This window comes from Larimichthys crocea, chromosome III (assembly GCF_000972845.2).
Source record: "Larimichthys crocea isolate SSNF chromosome III, L_crocea_2.0, whole genome shotgun sequence".
NCBI lineage: Eukaryota > Metazoa > Chordata > Actinopteri > Sciaenidae > Larimichthys > Larimichthys crocea.
The window spans coordinates 6,562,893-6,582,872 of NC_040013.1; the positions used below are offsets into that span (position 1 = coordinate 6,562,893).

The following is a 19,980-nucleotide window of genomic DNA, read 5'->3' on the forward strand; positions in this document are numbered from 1 at the left end:
CGAAAAGGTCAAATGTATAAACTCAGCTTGAACACTCTTGTTCATTGTGTGTTCTTGTGGATTCTCCGTGTTCTGTTTTATTTTATGAACTGAAACTATCGACTTTACCTCGAGTGTAACATTTCATATATATCAACTCCCTATTCCTCCCACTCTCTCCTTGCATTTTGTACGGTTTCACTATGGTTTAATACTACTAACTGTCCCCAGATTTTGTTGTGTCGTGATTGAATGAAACGCAAATTAATTGAGGAGCATCCAAAATGTAAGCTCAAACTGAAATAATGAATGACTTAACACTAGATTCAACGTTAGATAAACAAAAAAAAATTGACATTTTGGGAAATGTGCGTATTTACTTCCTTGCTGAAAATTGGATTAGCATTGAAAGCTCTTTTACAATTTAAGGCTACAGCCACCAGATGGTTAGCTCAGCTTAGCATGAAGACTGGAAACAGGTGGAAATGCCTAGCTCTGTCTACAGGTTCCTTTAATTTTTCTTTTTCTCAAACTTTTTCTCTTCTGACTTTATCTGAAGTCTAGACATCTTCCTTTCAAGCTAACTCCTTCTTCGTTAGCTGACCACGGAGCCTAAACTCGAGGTATGTTTAGCTTAAATCATACTAAAAATACCAAGGAGACTTCTCTAAGGAATATTTTGTCACGTTTGCTGAGAGATAGACGAGAAGCTTAGCATTAAGACATCTTTAGCTTAGCATGAAGAGTAATAAACATGTTTATTTAACCAGTACAAAAACTGAAATGGAAAAAAAAGGAAAAGTTTTTACATTTTTAGCTAGGCGCAGTGACTTCCTAAATGTAAACTGTAAACTTTACGCTATGTTACATTTACGTAAACTGTAAACTTTACGTCTAGTTGGAGTTGTTGTCAGGCTAGCTGTTTCCCCCTACTTCCAGTGTTTGTGCTAAGCTAAGCTAAGCAGCTGCTGGTTGTAGCTATATTTACTGTACGGCCACAAAAGTGGTATTGATTTCATCATCTGTCACACTTTCTCTTTTCCAGAACTAGAAAGAAAGACCCCACGACACAAGTGAGTGAGAGGGCAAATATCTGTTTGGATTCATGGTGCAACACGTTCGTGCACGAGTTACGGTGCTACATGGGAGCATATAATGTATGTATGTGTTTTTCTGTGTGTGTGTGTGTATACCATTAGGGTCTGTGTGTGTGTGTGTGTGTGTGTGTGTGTGTGTGTGTGGCCCTTTAAAAACCAACAGACCAAAAGAGAGACCATAAGAGAAAATGAGGGATGAGAGAGAAGAAAAAAACCCACTCAAACTGAAAGTGTGTGTGTAAGTGTGCATGTATGTATGTGTGTGTGTGTGTGTGTGTGTGTGAGGGAGGGAGAGGTTAAAGCCACACACTAGGGTGTTTTTTCTCTTGTTTCCAGCATCATTATGACACAGCTTGAAACACACACACACACACACACAGAGGCATTATGACAAAGTGGATGAAAGACTGAAAGAACGACGGCGGCCGTTCATCTTTGGTGAAACATCTCTACATCTCTCTCTCTCTCTCTTTCTCTCTCTGTCTTTCTTTCTTGTTCGTCGCCTCTCTCCTCCCCCTTTGTCACACACATGTCTACCCACCAGCAGACTATACACACATGCATTCGACTGCCAACTGACGCATCTGTCACCGTGATGACAACTTAACAGGTAAGAATTCATTTCTATCCTCCTCATATTTTACTTGTTTTTTTTCTGCTTCAGGCTACACTATGAGTGACTTTATTCAGAATGACTTTTGAAAAAAGTTTAACCCTTAACATTAGCATTATTAGCATGCTCTCACTCTACTGAAACACACCGGGTCTTCTGTACCTGACATTATTTAACAGTAAACTTTATCTTTTTTCCCACGCCCACTAAACCTGCCGAGAAAAATGCACAACTGCTCACAAAAAGGTGATTTCATGGGTTAAATGACTAGACGTAAAGGTTTTGCTTTGGGATACGAGCATGTAAAAGTAGATAAATCCAGTCAAACTAATCAATATCGGAAAGAGATGCACGGTATTCAACACATTTATTCCACTTAGGCCGATGAAGTGAAAGTGTAAAATGTATTATCCTCCATCTTGATCTCAAAATGTGCACCCATCACCCATCTGATTGATAAGATGCACAGGTGCGTGATGCACGACAGGGATTAGTTCTGGTGATAAACGGTGTAATGCTGAGATCTGGGGCGTCAACATCACTTGTAGCATTTCGGTGTTGCTGTTTGAAACAAGTTGGTGTTTACAGCAAACATGCTCTTATACAGAGAGGCACATGCTTTGTGAACACTGTAAAGATATCCAAGTTACAGTTGAGCATATCAAGGTTATTCTTGTGTCAGCAAAAGGCCCCGCACGTAATCTCTCATCACTCATCTTGTTAAAGGTTCAAATAATCAGTATTTGTTGAAACGTCTTTACAGATGTGTCGGCGGACTCGCATTTTGGAGTCTGTATGATATTCAGTCGATCCAACTCGAGCAAGTTTCTATTGTTGCTATTTTTGACCCCCTTTGATTTTGTGACCTCCTTTGACATCTGCAGACAGAACGGGATCAACGACCGCTTTTGTGTTTTTTTTTTGTGTGTGTTGTTTCTTTTTTGACGCTACGAAGTCAAACGTCACTGCCAACGAAGGCCCGAAATTTTAAAAACCCCAAAACATCTGTATTCAACATTTTCGCTGCTCAACATGAAAACTCAGTCGAGCTGCTTTCTCGTTGCAGCAGTATTCATCTTCATATGGCTTCAGTAGCATTATTCAGGGGCTTCCACACTTGAGTATGAGGAAACGGAAGAAGATGGCAATGGGTGGCACTGCATTTCAGAGACGTATGATGATCAAGGTGGATCATTGGGCCTCTGATATACAATGTCTAAATATTCCACACACTAAAACACCAATTAAATTATATGTATGGGAGGTATCTCAAGCAGTATGGGCGCCAATGGCAGCAATCATCGATGACAGTCTGGATCGGTTTTAAACATCTTGTCTCTGCGGCCTTTCCCCATTCTTCTCTTGCAAAAGTGCTCAAGCTCTGTTAGGTAGCAGTGAGCGTCGTGATTGAACAGCAATTTAACGCTCTGACACATATTCTTTACCGGACCAAAGTCCGCATTTTGTCTTGGCCATTGCACGACATCATCTTTTTCTGCGTCGCTTTATGTTCTCACAAGGGCTTGCTGCAGAGAACTGTCCCCCCCGCACCTTCATGATACTGCTACCATTCTGCAGGGTGGGGATGGCGTGTGTCAGTGTTTGGCATTTTAGTATAATCACCGGAATACTGCATTTTGATCCCATCAGGCCCGTACAAAATCTTTCTGCGCTTAGTTTGCCTTTCCACAGACACAACCTCAGATGTCATGTGACTTTCTTTCAACAGTGGTTTTCGCTTTGCCATGAAGTTGCTGCTGGTGAAACATCCGGAAAAAACAGTTGTCGTATGTAGCAGTGTCTCCCTTCTCGATCATGGAAACCTGAAGCTCCCTCACAGTTGCTGTGTGCCTCTTAGTGGCCTCCCTCTGTGCTTTGCTTCTCATGCAGGCGCTCCGCTTTTGAGAGCATACAGTTGCGTTGAAAATATTCTAATATTCTTCCTCTGATCGGTACATTTCGATAACGTCATTACAACCTACATTGTTCCTTTATCTGCACGATGCAGTTTTTTGCAAAGAAATCAAGCGTGTGCAACCTAAATTCATTCCAAACAGATGATCGTCACTCAAATTGGCTGCAGCGGCGATGAATCAGATGTGTTAAAATGAAGGGGGTAAAACACATTCTTGTGCTTGATATTCAGACTTCTTTTATTAATTTTACTTGATATTTCACTTGTTTTGATTTAAAGCTGTAAAAAAAAAATCTAGGCACTCAGTACTTGTCATATTTGATAAAACTGATATGACTGTTGTCTTATCATGCAGGCATCAAAGTTATTGACAGCTAAAACGGCGTGAAAACCAGCGTGCAGAATGCCACAGACATAACATAATCACGTCCATCTTCTATCAGAATAGATCAATGAATCCATCTCCAGCTGTGGGCAGATGTGCACAGAAAGTTTTTTTTGGCCACCTCACTATTGATCTTATTTGATCTGACTGCAGTGATCACTGTCTGACCACTGCTCGTGTTGCAGTCTACAGAGATAGGTAAGATCGATAATCACGTTCACGCTGTTAACAAACAAAACAAATCATTCAGAGAATTAAATTTTTTCTGTTGTTGTGCATTTGTTGGGAATAACTATTTTGCATTTAGCAAAATTTCCCAAATGGTTTTGTTGGCTAAAGAGTGGCATTTTTCACATGTTCACTAGTTTTCAAAGTAAAGTATGGAGTAGAGTTTCTTTTATTCTTCTTATTCTTTTAGTCTTTTAACATGAAATACAATAAAGTCAAATGAGAGAAATTAGTAATGATTATGGTACGGCCACACTGTGAATATACTAGTAATAATAGCAAAAAATGAAGACGTGAAAATCCATTTTTTTTGCATTTTTGTTTTGCGGCTTTCATCTCTGAGACTGATGAGAATAAATCGCCTCAAATTAATTTTTAGAATGCAAAAATCTTTGACACTATTGCTATCTCCACGTCAGATAAATGAACTTAACTTTAACTTTAACAGGTATATTAATTTACTTTGTGTTATTCACTTTACTGTCCGTTTACCATATTTACTCAATAGAATTCTAGCATGTTTAACAGTCCGTGAGCGGCCAATTCATCGTTGATTGTAATATATTTGCGCACAAGTTTTATTACACGTTTACAATGCTGCACATCAAACCCATTATTAGTTTGAAGGCTGTAACAGCTTCAAGTAAAAGGAAAAAAATCTCTAACTTTGAAATGACATGAATTTTGTTTATGTATTCATAAACTGTGCTGACTTATTCTCACCTTTCGCTGACCTTTGTGACCTTCGCATAAATAGATTCATATATTCAGAATTATTTCCTCTGCAGATATAAATGATAATTGGTGTGTTCTGCATCAGTTTTACGGGGAAGTTACAGTGAGGAAAAGTGTCACACTGTACCTGCGGTGTCACGTTTTGTGGCTTTGTGTGTCATCAACCTTAATTACAATAAAACGATGAATGGTGGCGATGATGAATAAAACGACTTTAACCAAGATGTATGTGATTGCAATGTTTCGACACGATGCTGCGGAAATTGCAGTTTGAAAGCTTGATAACTCTTGAAAAGTCAACGTGGAGGCCACGAAGACTACAGTTTTAGACAGTTCTGGTCCATCACACCTTGTTGCAGCTCGAGCATGGTTGTCATTTTCGTACCGGGCATGCATACACAGCTTTTGGCACATTTTCCAGTGTTTATTGGAAAACGTTCCATCATGTGAAACTGACAGCATCCCTTGACGACCACATATTGTGAAACAAAAAGCAATGACGCAGTTTTACGGACTTTTTACAAACGCTTTAAGGTGGGTCCTCCTGTGGTGCAGATTTAAATGGTTTATTTTACATGAAAGAATCCTGTAGCAGTCTTTAGAAGTGTGTAGCATTGCAGTTACTTGAGCACACAGCGGGGTCTCTGAACATTTGCTGGCCTGTGATCTTGTATTAGATGCAAAAGCTCTTGTCAAGTTGCTTCAAGGCCCGCGTTGTACGAGCACGGAGGAACCACGGAATGCATTAAAAAGCAAAATATGCAAACTGTATCACTTTTTAACTCTTAAAACTTTCCCGCAGCTCAGCAAAGATTTATATTTCTTGGTTGTATCTTGTGTTTGCACGTACAGATGACTGAAACGCTGATCCTAAACTCCAAGCAACGACCGAAAAGCATCAATCAGATACACAAATGGGGTTTTGCACAATTCAAAATAAACCTTTCTGTCTACTATTCAGCTTTTATTTTGTAGAATGTTACTACACTGTCTGATGGTGCTTCGACATAAAACCTTTAACACACTTTCCATGATCTTTTTCCAAAGTTCCGAACAAATAGGGACCATTTGGCGACGGGCCTACACTGCCTGTTGTTGAATTTACGAAATCACAGTTGCCTTTTAGCTTCAAGCGTTTGTATAAAATTGTATAAAGGGAAAGATTTTTTTGAACAAAATACTCTTTCACCTGCTTCTTGTGTGGCGAGCAGTTTGGTAGCAGTTTCACTTCTGTGTGTTCAGTATATCACACACACCGTCATGTTTTTTAGGTGATGTGACACTATCTTGTACTGTCGGTTACACAGCGTCAGCATGGACCATCGTCAGAAAAAACAAGATTATCGAGGGGGAATTAGCTTTTTCCAGACACCTTGACATTGCTTCAGTGTTGTTGTTTGTTATTTTCCTTCACCCATTCAGATACTTTGTTCCCGCCAGTCATCACATCTTTTCTCAGTGTCTGAAGACAGGCTCGGAGAAAAAAAGTCGAGACAAAAAGTCCAGAAGTGCATATCTCTTTCCCCCTCCTCTGCTCCCGCAAGTTTTTTTGGTGAATATGAGAGAAAACTAGAGAAGCGTCTCGCCCGTACACACTCCTCCGCACTCCACCTTCTATCCTCTCACATCCTTTCATTCACGCATTTTTTTTATTTTTTATTATTCGGCTGTTTTCTCGACAATGAAACACAAATTTAAGCAAGTGTTTATGCACAGGAGATAAATTAGCAACTCAAAATCAAAGTCAAAATCACTGGTGTAAAGACGTTTGGATGCTGAAAAAAAAGTTGAGAAAGAATTTCAATTTCAGTCTAGGCTTTCGAAAGATAAACGTAACACCTCAGTGAAGTGCAGAATGAAGATTTGAACGATCGATTCGAAGGTTTTTATTCCCCGTTCCATTTAACCACGTTGTATCAGGTTTTGTGACGACTTTTCTTCCCGCCTAATTATCAAATATCTTGAAAGGACATCATTTTATCCTAAAATATGTGATTACATTGTAATGAGAAGGATTAAAGGCCCCTCCAGGAGGATTTTTAACTTGACTTAATGCAACAAAGCAAATCCCATGTCTGTGCATGAACAATGTGAAGAGAACCCAGAGTCCTGAGTTTCCAGGAATCAATTCTAAGGATATAGGAAAAATTCAGGGAATTGTCCTCCTGGCTCCTACCACAGCATAAAAAATGACTCAGGTGTTGACGTTAATAATATACTTTATATTAACACCTTAATGAAAGGTCTGTGTACTGTAGTCAGTTATCTGTGCCAGCATACATTGACCCAAATACATAACACATCAGTCAAACATTGGCAAAGTGATCACATATGCTAATATTGAGGTTATGGTGTCAGACTGCTTGTGTAGTTTACCACATTATTATGCATTATGAATGTTAATGCTGAGGTTTCCAGCTACGAGATGTAGTCACACTGTACAGGTGACCTCAGCATTAACATGATCACCTACACACACACACATAGGCACACACACTTTTGCTGTTTTGTTCACACTGATTGTGTGTGATTAACTTAGTTACTATTACCAATCAATGGTCTGTTCAAGGATTGTATTTGAAACACGGTAAACTGATCGGTGGACACTTTAAAATCCATTTTTACTAAAACGTATTTCACTCACATACTGCACATTGGCGAGGGTCTTGCACACTCATGCGTGTGTTGTAAGCATGCCGTTTGATTTGATTATTGAAATGTGTCGAGAAGAAAATGCTCACCGACTGAACGAGCAGCACTCCACTTGGCGAGATTAGTATCAACTCTCGGAAATGACGTGAAATAGGTTTTTATCAGAATTGTATTTATGTACAGATGTCATTTTTGATGCAATATTCAGTTTTCCGGATTTAGAAAGTAATTAGGTCAAGCAGAAACTTGTGAAATCGGAGGACAGTGACACTTCCTTTGAGCCTTCTTTTGAGAGATTCAACAAATTTAACTTTATTTATATAGCACCTTTCATACAGACTTGTAGCCCAAAGTGCTTCACAGAGCAGAGTAAAAACAGAAATAGACAACTAACAGTTCTTAAGGCAACAGAGCAGCTGCATAAAAACTAGAAATTAGAACAAAAGTAAAAAGCATAAAACTACAACAATGAAACAAATAAAAAGTAAATTAAAACCAATAGGGTACAAAGCACAATTTAAGAACAGTTGCAGTGAAAGTAGATAAAAACCTGTACGATTAATAAGCACCAGAGATAAAAGTAACAGGGAATGATCAGGACCATAAAAACTCAGCAGTGAATGGCGAGGCACCTTAGGTAAAAGCCAAGTTTTAAGTTTAAAAAAAAAAATGCCTACAGAGGTGCAGTCCCTCAGATCCATAGGCAGGCTGTTCCAGAGACGGCGGCCGTAGTAACTAAAAGCGGCCTCACCAAACTTCTTTGTGGAGGTTCTGGGGACAACCAAGAGTCCAGATGCCGAGGATCTGAGGGACTTGCTTGGTACATTCTTTTGTAGCATGTCAAATAGGTACGTCGATGCCAGGCCATTCAGTGATTTAAAAACAGATAAGAGAATCTTAAAATCAATTCTACGTATATGCTAGATAGATAGATTGATACTTTATTGATCCCCGAAACACAAAACAATAACACGCAATATATAAAAAGGCATGAGGTAGATAAGTTTAAAGTGGACAATATATAAAAAGGCATGAGGTAGATAAGTTTAAAGTGGATACAGTATAAATATTATTAAAAGTCTAAGGGAAGAAAGAACATATAGTTCTATACAAAAGAAAAATATACATAAACTCTGTACAGTAACTTTGTGCAAACAAAATGTGCATTGTGCATTCTTAGTCACATAATGAGTCAGTGCAATTTATGTCCAAAATATCAACTTATCATTATAAAGTGTTATTGCAGTGGGCAAGAATGACTTTCTGTAGCAGTGCTATGCTATACATACCTTATATTTATAGTATATGAATACTGTTTATGGTATACTGTACATGTATACCGTTATTCTGCATTATATTGTGCGTTTTACTCACTCTAATCTAATCACAATAATCTAATGACGGTGCATTACGTCGTGAGATGAATGGACTTGCTTTAGTTAATAACAATACTACACAAAGTGGTTAAACCCTCACCCAGATAATCAACTAATTTTTTTTAAATAGCTGCAGATATGTTAATAAATCCTTAATTCAACATTATTTTTGATCAATTTTCTACTTTTTAAGGTTTTAATTTAAAGCTTTTTGACTTTTACAGTATTTTAATAACTTTTTCACCATAACTGAGCGCATCAGTTACTGGATGCTGATGCAGAAAATTAATGTTCATTTAATTTTGCACTACTAATTTTATTGATCGCTCTCATCTCTGTATTTAACAGACTTGTGTGTACACATGTCTGGCGGACGTCGCTCACACAGACTTGCCGACTGTCTGTTAGTGGTCACGTTTGAGGTTAGGTGCGTGTTATGAGTAGGTGTTTTAAGGTTATATAACATGTCACAGGTAGAAAACAGCATGTCAGCACGTCTGTTAAAAGGTGCCCGATCTGTGTATGTGTGTGTGTTTGCGAATGTGTGTGTGTGTGGTCGGTGAGTAGGTGGTGCTGCATGATGTTTAGAGGGTTCCCTGAACCTCATCGTTTGTCGCCGTCTTCCTTCCTGTTTCATTCTCTTTCACTTCCTGTCAGCTGACTCAGCCGGTGAATCTTGATCTGGTAAACATCTGCCGCCTCTGCCACACTCACACACACACACACCCACCCACATACACTTGTTCGGTGTACTGTATGAAGCCACACAGTGATATATGCATGCACATTCACACATAATGAAAGACACATCTACATCTTTCACACGTACACACACCTTTTTCACACCTTACACAACATAGCCTTTAAGGTCAACCAAAGTATGCAGCCTCACTGTGTATTAATGTAACTAAAGGTTTAAAAAGTAGTTTTATATAACTGCTAATGTGAGTTTCACACTCATGTGAGTATTTTAGTAACTCAAACTCGGCACGAATATCTTTAAAAAAAAAGAAAAGAACTACAGACAAAGAACTACAAAAAAAAAAAAGGAGAAGAGTGACAAAAAGGGGTTGGGACATTAGAAAAGAACATAAATACGGAGCAAAAAGCAGAAAGGACACAAAGACTGAGCAAGAAAAGAGATGAAAAGCCGGCAAACGATGGAAGAAGAAAGGCAGGACAAGAGAGAGAAAGAGAAAACAAAGTTCAGCGCGTGGTGTGACGGAGAGAGAGAGCGAGAGAGAGAGAGAGAGAGAGAGATAAGGATGGGCAAAGAGACGGAAAGAGAGACAGAGAGATGGAGGAGGGGGGCAGAGAGATAAAGATAGCTGAAAGGAGGGAGATCCGTCAGCGTTTGTTTCCTCAGGATGTGGTTACCACGACGACAAAAAGGCAGAGAGGCAACATCACTACCCCCTGGTCTCATCTGACACCTGCAAGTGTGTGCGTGAGTGTGAAAGTCAGTGTGTGTGTGTATGTGTACGTGTGTTTCAGTGAGCAAATGAGTGTGTGTGTGTGTGTGAAAAAAAAAGGCTGTGATCTGTGTATGTGTGTGTGTCCATTTTGCTTTAAGTATGTGTGACAGACGTGTGTGTGTGCGCGCTGTGCGTGGGTTTGTGTGTGTGCTGTCAAAGGACACACAGCAAAGAGAGAGAGAGAGACACACACACACAGATAGGAAGGACTATGTGAGAGGTTGACAATCTGAAGATCGGAAATAATTAGACAAACACTTGAGACAGTAGAGAGCGAAAGAGTGAAAAACAGTCTGAGAGAACAATGAAGAAAATCAGAAGAACGACCAGGACCTGCAGACATGAACAACAGAAGACCAACATATGTGAAAAGGAAATTAAGCGCCAAGAACTGGTAAAAAAAAAAAAAAAAATCAACCCTCAAAACGCATACAGTGTATTTGTCTCTTCATCTCATGTTCCTTCATTCTCTTTCTGACTCACTCGGCGTCCTATTTAGAGCAGAATGTGGTTTCAAGACAGAGAGACAGAAAGAAAAACCAAAGAAGACTTAAAGATTTACTGCACGCGATTTACATGACTGCACTTGAAGTGAATTTCTAAGATTATATTGTCAATCAAAGTAAAAACACTTAATGCACAAATGGTTTTGTTGAATGTGGCGTTGCGTTTGCTGGCAGACTGACCTTCTCTTTAGTTTCTTCTTCGTCTCCTACAGCGTCGGTTCAGCACAAGGCAATGTTTTTTACTGCAGACATTTTCAATCACAACTGATAATCTGTCACCTGTTTCTGATGGCAAACAAAACCAAACTGTGTTGGACCGTGTCAGTGCGAATGCTATAAACCAGCAGCCTGCATGGCTAGCTTTTAGACAATGTACGGCAGCATGGTGCATGATTTATCAGAAAATTACTTGCACGGTTCTCTTGTTACTTAAAACCAGCTACTTTTTTCCAACCCCTAATCATTACATCACACCTACAGAAAGTGCTGTACCGTAGTACTAAGTTGTTGTGCTACCATCATATTTAAGTGGGTACTCAAATTTTGAAGTTTTTACCCTACAGAAACTTTTCATAGTTATTAAATCTGTATAAATGCTTCGCCTGGCAGTATCTGCCTGACTTTCCGGTCTTTATCATAACTTCTGTCACAGAATTGATCATATTTCGTTTCTCACACAGTTCTAAAAATAGCCTGACTAAATACTATTACGGAAATGTCTCAATCATGTTTCAAATTTCGAATTACAAAACTTGTGTACTAAACATGTGTACTCCATCTTGTTGAGTAGTACTACTGCTAATGTTGCATTTATGTGTTATGTTTCTGTCTGTCTTCTGTAGGCACTCTAGCTACATCCGACGAGCCACCATGGACGACCGTTCATCCACCCAATCCTTCTCCAACCTCCACCACCATCGCCATCGCCCGCCTTTTCACCTCACTCTGCCCAGCCTTCAAAGCCCCGAACTGGGTTACCCGTCCTCTCAGCCTGCCCTGGACACGCTGGAGCAATATGGAAGTAGAGGAGAAGAATCCACGACCTCCTTCCCGACTTCGAGCACCTCTTCCGTGGGAAGGAGGGCGAGCAGTGGGGGTGACAGGGGCTTGTTAAACACAAGCGGTTTGGATGGAGATGCTAACCTGGGAGGCCATCTTGACGGAGAAAGCGGGATAAGCAGCCATTTTTCTGACACTTGGTATGGCGGTAGTAAAAAAGAGGAAGTTTGGGAGGATGGGGAGAGTTGTGAAAGCACTGCAGACGATTTTTATAGTAAAGGCGATTGCTACAATCACGCAAATGATGTTTTTTACACCACAAATTGTGGCAACGAGGAAGGAGTCAGGCGTAAAGTCAGAGCAAACTATAATAATTATGCCCATGTTGGCTACGAAGCTAAAAGTGAGACAGTTTACAACAGGGAGGCTAACGTTAGCCACTTTACTAAACAACCTACTTCCTTCAACAGGAGTACGACAGGAAGCTTTAGTGACAACAGTGTAGATTATTGCAGGACCGATTCAAGAGTGAGTGATAATTATTTAGGTAGAGAAGAGGATTATGGGTCCAGCTGTGGCTCAGGTGAGGATCAGCTTCAACCGGCAGAGGTTGAGGGACCCTGGCTGAGTGTTTCTCCCTCGAGTCAGACCGGAGAGAGCAGATGGAGAGGAACAGCAGACGCCTACAGTTTGGCCTCAGGATGTCTACCGCCTATTGGCATCAGCAGTGGGACGTACACTCAGAAACTGGACTCCTTTTCTGAGGCCTTCCTTTCCCAGCGAAAGAGAAGATTCCCTATGATCACTAGCAGGGATTCCTCTGGACAGATCTGGGAATTTGGTGAAGGGAGAGGAGAAAGCCCCGGAGTGGCAAAGTCAAGGCACAGCTGTGCTTTTGATTCAGACTACCTTCCTCCCTCGTCGTCTTCCCCCGCTCACCCTTCTCATGCGTCTTTCCCCTCTCCACCCACATCATCTCACCTCATGTCTTCAGTTCTTAGTCCTCCTCCCACACCTCTACCCCCTCCTTCTCACTCGCCCTCCAAAATGGACTCTCCCGGCGCATTCAGCGGCACCGGACATTCAGTGTCCCAGGGTGGGGAATCACTTGGTACGCTCCAGTTTTTCCCTTCCCGCTTTCAGCCACTTCCGTCGATCCATTCCTCTGGGATGATATGGAAGCTTCCCCTGCTGCCACACAGTTTCCCTCAGTCGTCAGGCGACCCGAGCAGCATCGAGGGCAACCACCTGAGATCTTCTCATGGTGGTGACTGTGGCAACATCACAGGTGAGGTTTGCATTTTTGTGAATGAAAGCATGATAGTGGGAAAGAAAAAATTGTTAACGTTTGTCTTGAGTTTATGTGAGCTATCTGACAGAGAAAAAAATCCCTGAAAAAGAGTACTATGAAATAATAGTTACTAAGAAAAACAACAACTTCACAGGTAATACCCACATGTAAATTTACGGGACATGTGGGTTTTCGAAGGTGAGCTTATGAAATTTCCTATTTCCCCTATGCAAATGAGGTTTTCACTTTTCACATTTTCATGTATGAAACCATTTTTGGTACTATTTTACACCATGTGAAACATGAACTGTGTCACCTGTGACAACCAGCTCCATTCATGTGTGGATTTTCACAAGAACTACTAAATGTTTCCAGATAAACAGATTCATATTTTATCTTGCGTAACGCCTTCCTGTCTGAATAAATATCTGCGTAGATAAGTGATGTTTGTGACTTTTTAAAAACATTTTTCCTCTCTCGTTCTGTCTGGCTTTCTGACTACATCATGGCAATACCATTGACGGCCCTGTATTTTCTCATGCTTCTATCTATCTTCTATCCTGTTTTTACAGTCTCGCAAAACGTCCTCCAGTCTCCAGAATCGTCATTCCTCACTTCGCTCCACCCAGCCAGTACCCTCTGTCCGTCCAATACTCCATCCCTCCTTCCATCCTTTCATCTTCCCTCTCATCCATCTCACGTTTCCGGGCAACATTATGAGGCAACGGAAAAGATAGCACCTTATGTGGTGAGCCAGAAAGTAAAGAACGGACCGGTCAATCTGAACCAACCACGGCTACAACTACAACAACTACAGGTACAGTGCGACACTTTTTGAGCAAGAAACAGTACACTTGTGGTTTTCCTTTTTGCTGGGTGTGAAACAAGAAAAGCGATAATACTTTATGCAATGCTGAGACATTCAGGTGACCCGTTGGTGTGTATTCTCCACTAGATGGCGTAATGCGATTTTTAGCCAAGCAAAATTCTATCTAGTACTTTGGTTTATTGACAAACAACTACTTGTTGTTTTGTTCTAATTATGAAATGTTAGTATGCTAAGCCAATATATACCTGCATGTTAGCATGCTGATGTGCTGATGTGCAACATCTCACCCCGCCACCTCTCTCTCTTGTCGTGTGTCAACCGAGTTGCTTTGTTTATTAGCAAATATTGTATAATGTAACTGTAAACGTGCGCACATCACTCCTGTTCTTAAATCCCTTCATTGGCTTCCTGTCCTTTATAGAATAGATTTTAAATTTTTAACATTTGTTTTTAAAGCTCTTAACGGTCTCGCCCCTTCATATTTATCTGAGCTTTTAAATGTCCGCAATCCTGCTAGAGCTCTGAGGTCTGAAGATCAACTGCCGCTGGAAGTACCCAGGTCAAAATACAAACACTGGGGTGACCGAGCGTTTTCCGTTGCCGCCCCCAGGCTCTGGAATAAGCTCCCCGTCGAGATGCGTCTCGTTTCTGACCTGGGCCTTTTTAAATCCAAGCTAAAAACCCACTTATTTAGGATGGCTTTTAACACCCAGTAGTATGATGACATTTTTATCATTTCTTATTCGATTTTGTTGCATTTTATTGTTTTTATTGTTTTTATTTTGTTTGTTTTTTACCTATTGTTCTCGTTATTTATTGTCTACTGTAAAGCACATTTACATTTACATTTACATTTAATCTTGGAGGCCAGAGACATAGATATGACGAATCCCAGATAGATACACTACAATTGTTCTCCTTCACAGATATTCATTGTTGCAGGTAAACATTAAACTTCATGTCCCACAGCGATGTGACTTTTTTTTCAGCATATCAGTACAGAGTTTCAAGGTCAATCTTGCAATGACTTGCAAAGCTAATTGATCGTGTTTTTTAGATAATAAATGTGGTTTAACATCACCTTGGGTTTCCCCTTGTTTTCTTTCAGGTTCTTCTTTCTATTTTTTAGGCTTTCTCATAATCAGTCAGGAAGAACCAATCTGTTGACTCTTTGATCCTCTAGTTTAGCAGGGTGTATCCGAGTCAGAACCATCTGTTAAGTACATAAAGAAAAGTATTCGCGCAGGCTTTATGAGTTGACACAAAGTAAAACACATATTTAGACGGTTTCAAGCTCTTCTTTATGAAACACATCTCAAAAGCCGCATTTTCGCACTTGGTTCGTGCATTGTCGTCACTCTTCCATCATCAAAACCCAGGAGACGGGGTTGTGAGGTAGCAACACTCGCTACAGCTGGAAAAGCCGAGAGGACGCAGTAGGCGCAGTGGCTGTCTGTTAAGAAATCTTGTTAGGTTCCAACTGCGTTACTGCTTCTAAAACCACAGTCTTAGTCTTAGGTTTTATTTTTAGATGTAGTGTGTGAGTGAAACAGAGTGAGTTTTTGAAAAGCTATTCGAGGACACGGTGAGGCGAGCTATTTCTCCTGCTTCAGTTTAGCTTAAAATACAGTTTTGAGGACTTGCTGTTTGTTTGCCTGCTCTGATGTCTCCAGAACTACATAAGAAAATATTAGGTCTGTCTAAATACTTCCACTTTTTGAACTTAAGTTGCACACACTCCATTTGTCTTTCTGTTTTTGACTGTGTATTATTCCAGAAAGGACAAGACAAACAGTGGAAATGATTTTATCCTCGTGTTCTTACAGCAACAAACTTCCCAGAGATACACTGGAACTCCATTTCCAAGTATCCTTCGCTCCAGGGGTCAAAAGAGGGGTCGCTACACTCCTCGGCCCCTTTTGAATCCTCTGCGCAGGGGGAGGGGGCTGTACTCGTCCCTCTCATCACTTCAACTCAGAGATGAAACAGCGTGCGGAGAAGAGGATGAGGGCGATGTGTTACCGTGAGTAAAATGCTGAAAGAAAATGTGTTTGCTACTTTTTGAGTTTTAAGTTAGGCCAGGAGCCAAATAATAAAGTTATTAAGTTATTGTTTTTGCTGTAGATCTAGATTGGACTGCAGTTGCAAGATTGTGTTTTTAATATATTGCATGTATTTTCATGCAAATTCAGATCCACAGGTGAAGGTGCAGGTGAAACAAATCTGTAATTTAAAAATACATTTACACAACACAAGTATTGCTTTTTTTCACTTTCTTCTTTTCACTTTCCCACCTCCTCCTCCTCTTCCTTTCCAGGTATGTCAACGTCGGTCCTGATTTTCAAGCAGAGCTTCCTCCATGCTTTGCACGTGGCAAGGGGCTGGAGGTGTGGTCACCAAAGGAGGAATCGCCTTGGGAACAGTTGCTTTGGAAACCGTGGGACGAGCTGGAGGAGAGTACCAACTTACAAGACCGAGGTAGATGACATCCCAAAATAAAGCTCTTTTTTTTTTACAGCCCCCAACACCAAAAACTGAATAGGAGATGAATCAAATGTTTTAGTGTAACATGATGAACCGTATGATGAAATGTCGACCCTGTTCATTGTTAATCACGCTAACTGCTGATGTTTTCTGTTTGCGTGCATGAACAGTGGGGACGCTGTTGTCCATGTGTAGTTCCAGCTGTTTACCAGGAGGGGGCAGTAACACAGAGCTGGCTCTGCACTGTCTGCACTACTGTCAGGGGAACACAATGGTAATACTGACAGCCTTTCTTTTTTTTCTTCTTCATCAATTCTTTTACCTTGCACTCCATCGTTTCATCATTCCTCCACCCGTCACGACTTACTTCCACGCATCATTATTCACCTACTCGTTCCCTTTTGGCATTTCCTTTCCGGTTAATTCTCCCTGCCATTGCATGCTTCATCTTTATGTTCTCTACCCCACCATCCCTCTCTCCTGTGCAGGCCACGCTGGAGATGCTGCTGTTCTCACAGCCCTCACCGACAGGAGACTACCACTACTCTGGTAAACCTTTGACCTCACTAAAGGACAATTACTAAATTAATTTTTTGGCTTGATTGCTGATATTTTACCTGAGTGAATTCAGGTGAATTCAAATCGAGCAGAAACAGAAAGAGAAGTTCAAGGAACTAAAAATGTTTTGCACTGAAAGAAGTTTACAACAGTTTACAACAGTCAAAATGTGACTCAAAGGAGCAACCTTTCCCACTGTACAGACAGTGGCAGCCTTTGTAGAAACCCAAACCTCCTGTTCCTTTCATCACATGTCCCCCACACCCTTCTCTGTTCCTCTGTCTGTTGCTTTTAAATTTAAATCCACCGAGGACCATGTAAAGCACAGAGTAGACATTGTTCTGCATGCTGGTGTACACTCATGTGGGCTACCTCACAACAGCATTTAGATGTCTGAAATCTCTGGCATGCCCCAGGACCCCTGCTCAAGCAAGGTGCATGCAAGTTTCATTATTAAAACAGACAGTCAGCAGCGTTAGACTCATTACCTCAGACTCTACTCTCGCAGCGAGTCACGCATCGCAGCATGACCTGTTGGCATTTGTTTTCATTGTTACTCATGCCCTCTTCCCGCCTCACCTCTCCTCTCTCTCTCTCTGTCTCTGTAGGTAGTGATTCTTGGACAGACAGTGAAAAGAGTCTCTTCAGTGCAGCTCTGGGAACTTACGGAAAAGAGTTTTCGCTCATACAGAAAATGGTATAGCTGTTATTCATGCATTTCCTGTTGTTCATGCTGCATTCTTTGAGTGCTTTCCTTTTCTAATCTGACTCTGATCAAATAGTTGAAACAATACAGAAGGAATGAACTGTGTAGCCAGGGCCACAACTGTGCTAAACCAGTCTTATTCTCATTATGGAGATGCCAGAAGCCAGAGAAAATACTCATTACCTCCCTTACAGTCACCTGAAGGTGGCAGTTACTGTACGTCTTCCCTCTGTAGTCTATAATTTGTGTGTCACTCCAGATCCACTGGTTACCTTGATTAAAGCTTAGCACTCCCACAGCACACTGTGCACAGTGGAAATGACCGAATAAAAGGCTGGAAACATCGTTTTAAAGCGAGCTAATAGATCTGGAATCAAGCTGAGGTAAATGTCGAAGAAGTTACATTTGATTTACTATGTGTGTGTTTGCAGGTGAAGACCAAGACCGCGTGTCAGTGTGTTGAATTTTTCTACCTGAGTAAGAGGATCCAGGACAAGCAGAAGAAACAGAAGGAGGAAGAGGAGAGTAAACAAGGAGAGATGGAGCAGCAAAAAAGTGTAAGAAACATCTAAAAGAAGCAGTCGGCTCTAGTTAAAAATCTGTTTGCCTCTTGTAAAGACGTCCCTGCTGCTCACTGATGTTTCCTCTTTCGGTCTTCCTCCCTTTTCCTGTTGTTGATCTATTCCCATGATGCTTTGTGGCCTCCACTGTGTCATGCATTCTGATCCCAGACAGATGAGCCTCAAATAGAAGAGTGTGTTTGGCAGAAGAAAGAATGTGGCGCATTTGTGTCGTTGCATCGAGTTAATTGCATTTAATGTTGTGGAATGTGGCCCGAACGAGCGAGTCAAAGCACGGCAGCTTACAATTGGTCCTCTTGTCACAGATAACGCCCACCTGTCAGCCAGTGAACCGACAGTTTGGTCTGGAGGAGGCAGTTCCCGTGCCTTCATTGGCCAGCTTCTTCCCCTGCAAGCTGTGTGGCAAGTGAGTAGGACCAGTCATGCTAGAGGAGGCTGCAACTCTCTCTGAGTCTGGCTTCAGGGTGAACCAACAGATGGTTTCAATTTCAAGTCTTCTTCTACAATCGTCTCTTTCTGTTTCCTCTTTCCCTGCAACAGGATGTTCTACAAGATCAAGTCCCGCAATGCTCACATGAAGATCCATCGCCAGCCGCAGGAGGATTGGACCGACAGGCGGCTGCAGCACCAGCTCCTCGCCCAGCGTCTGGCTCTCAGTCGTACCACCAACATCATACCCACCGTAGGCGGTGCTCTTCTCCCTCCCCAGGTTCCAGCTCGGTCCTTTTCCTCCTCTGGCCTCCCTGCAACCCCGAGCAACAACAGCAATGCAGACAGTGTCCTCAACTCTGTAACCAGTAGCAACGCCCTCGCTCCCAGCAATACCAGTGTCCTAGATCCCAGCACCGTCGTAGCATATAGCAACATCGCTGTGTCAAACTCTCATGTAATCACTAATATTGATGGCGGAGACTCGAATCAAAGAGAGCCCACCACTGTCTTACCTTTCCACCAGACATGGGGCTCATTTGGACACGGTCCTGACCCCGTTACCTTCTACTGCACCACAGAAGGGAAAGATGATGTAGCAGCTGGGGCAGTGGGGGGAAAGGAGTCAATCAACTGGCCTTAGTGTTTAACTCGCCTAAGCATTACCACCACCAGCAGTGTTTTCAATTCAAACTAACGTTTAAAGGTCCAGTGTGTCCAATTTAAGCGTCTCTATCTACATATAATACGGCAGAGATGAAATATAATATACATAACTGTTTTTTCATCAGTGTGTATTCACCTGAAAATAAGATTTGTTGTGTTTTTGTTAGCTTAGATTGAGCCTTTTACATCTGCAGAAGCAGCAGGTCCGCTTCCACAGAGTCCTCCATGTTTCTACAGTAGCCCACAAAGGACAAAATAAACACTGGCTCCAGGTAGGGCCTTTTGTGTTTTTTTGTAGCCATAGCAGTTTCTTCTTCTTCAGACTAGATGCCACTAAATCTTAGAGTCAAACTTAAATGCTTTTTTCAAACATATTTTTTCGACAACATGCGCTTGTTTTTGTTGTAAATTGTGTAATTAAGCATGTTACATATTTAAATGTTTCTTATACGTTTGACATTTGAATAAAATTTGTA

At 41.2% G+C, this 19,980-nt stretch overlaps 1 protein-coding gene across 2 annotated transcripts; it reads left to right on the top strand.

The window, feature by feature from the left end:
* The first annotated feature begins 1,451 nt into the window (after positions 1 to 1,451).
* Positions 1,452 to 19,980, top strand: LOC104937782 (uncharacterized). Of its 2 annotated transcripts, none has more exons than XM_019255629.2 (11): positions 1,452 to 1,686; positions 11,804 to 13,248; positions 13,824 to 14,068; positions 15,907 to 16,103; positions 16,398 to 16,558; positions 16,735 to 16,838; positions 17,053 to 17,113; positions 17,731 to 17,819; positions 18,260 to 18,385; positions 18,715 to 18,815; positions 18,950 to 19,980. In XM_019255629.2, exons 2-11 carry the CDS (start codon positions 11,832 to 11,834, stop codon positions 19,479 to 19,481), a joined length of 3,033 nt encoding a protein of 1,010 aa, XP_019111174.2. In that variant the 5' UTR covers positions 1,452 to 1,686; positions 11,804 to 11,831; the 3' UTR covers positions 19,482 to 19,980. The 2 variants fall into 2 exon arrangements, with proteins under 2 accessions (XP_019111174.2, XP_019111173.2); XM_019255628.2 differs by lacking the exon at positions 1,452 to 1,686 and adding an exon at positions 10,598 to 10,849.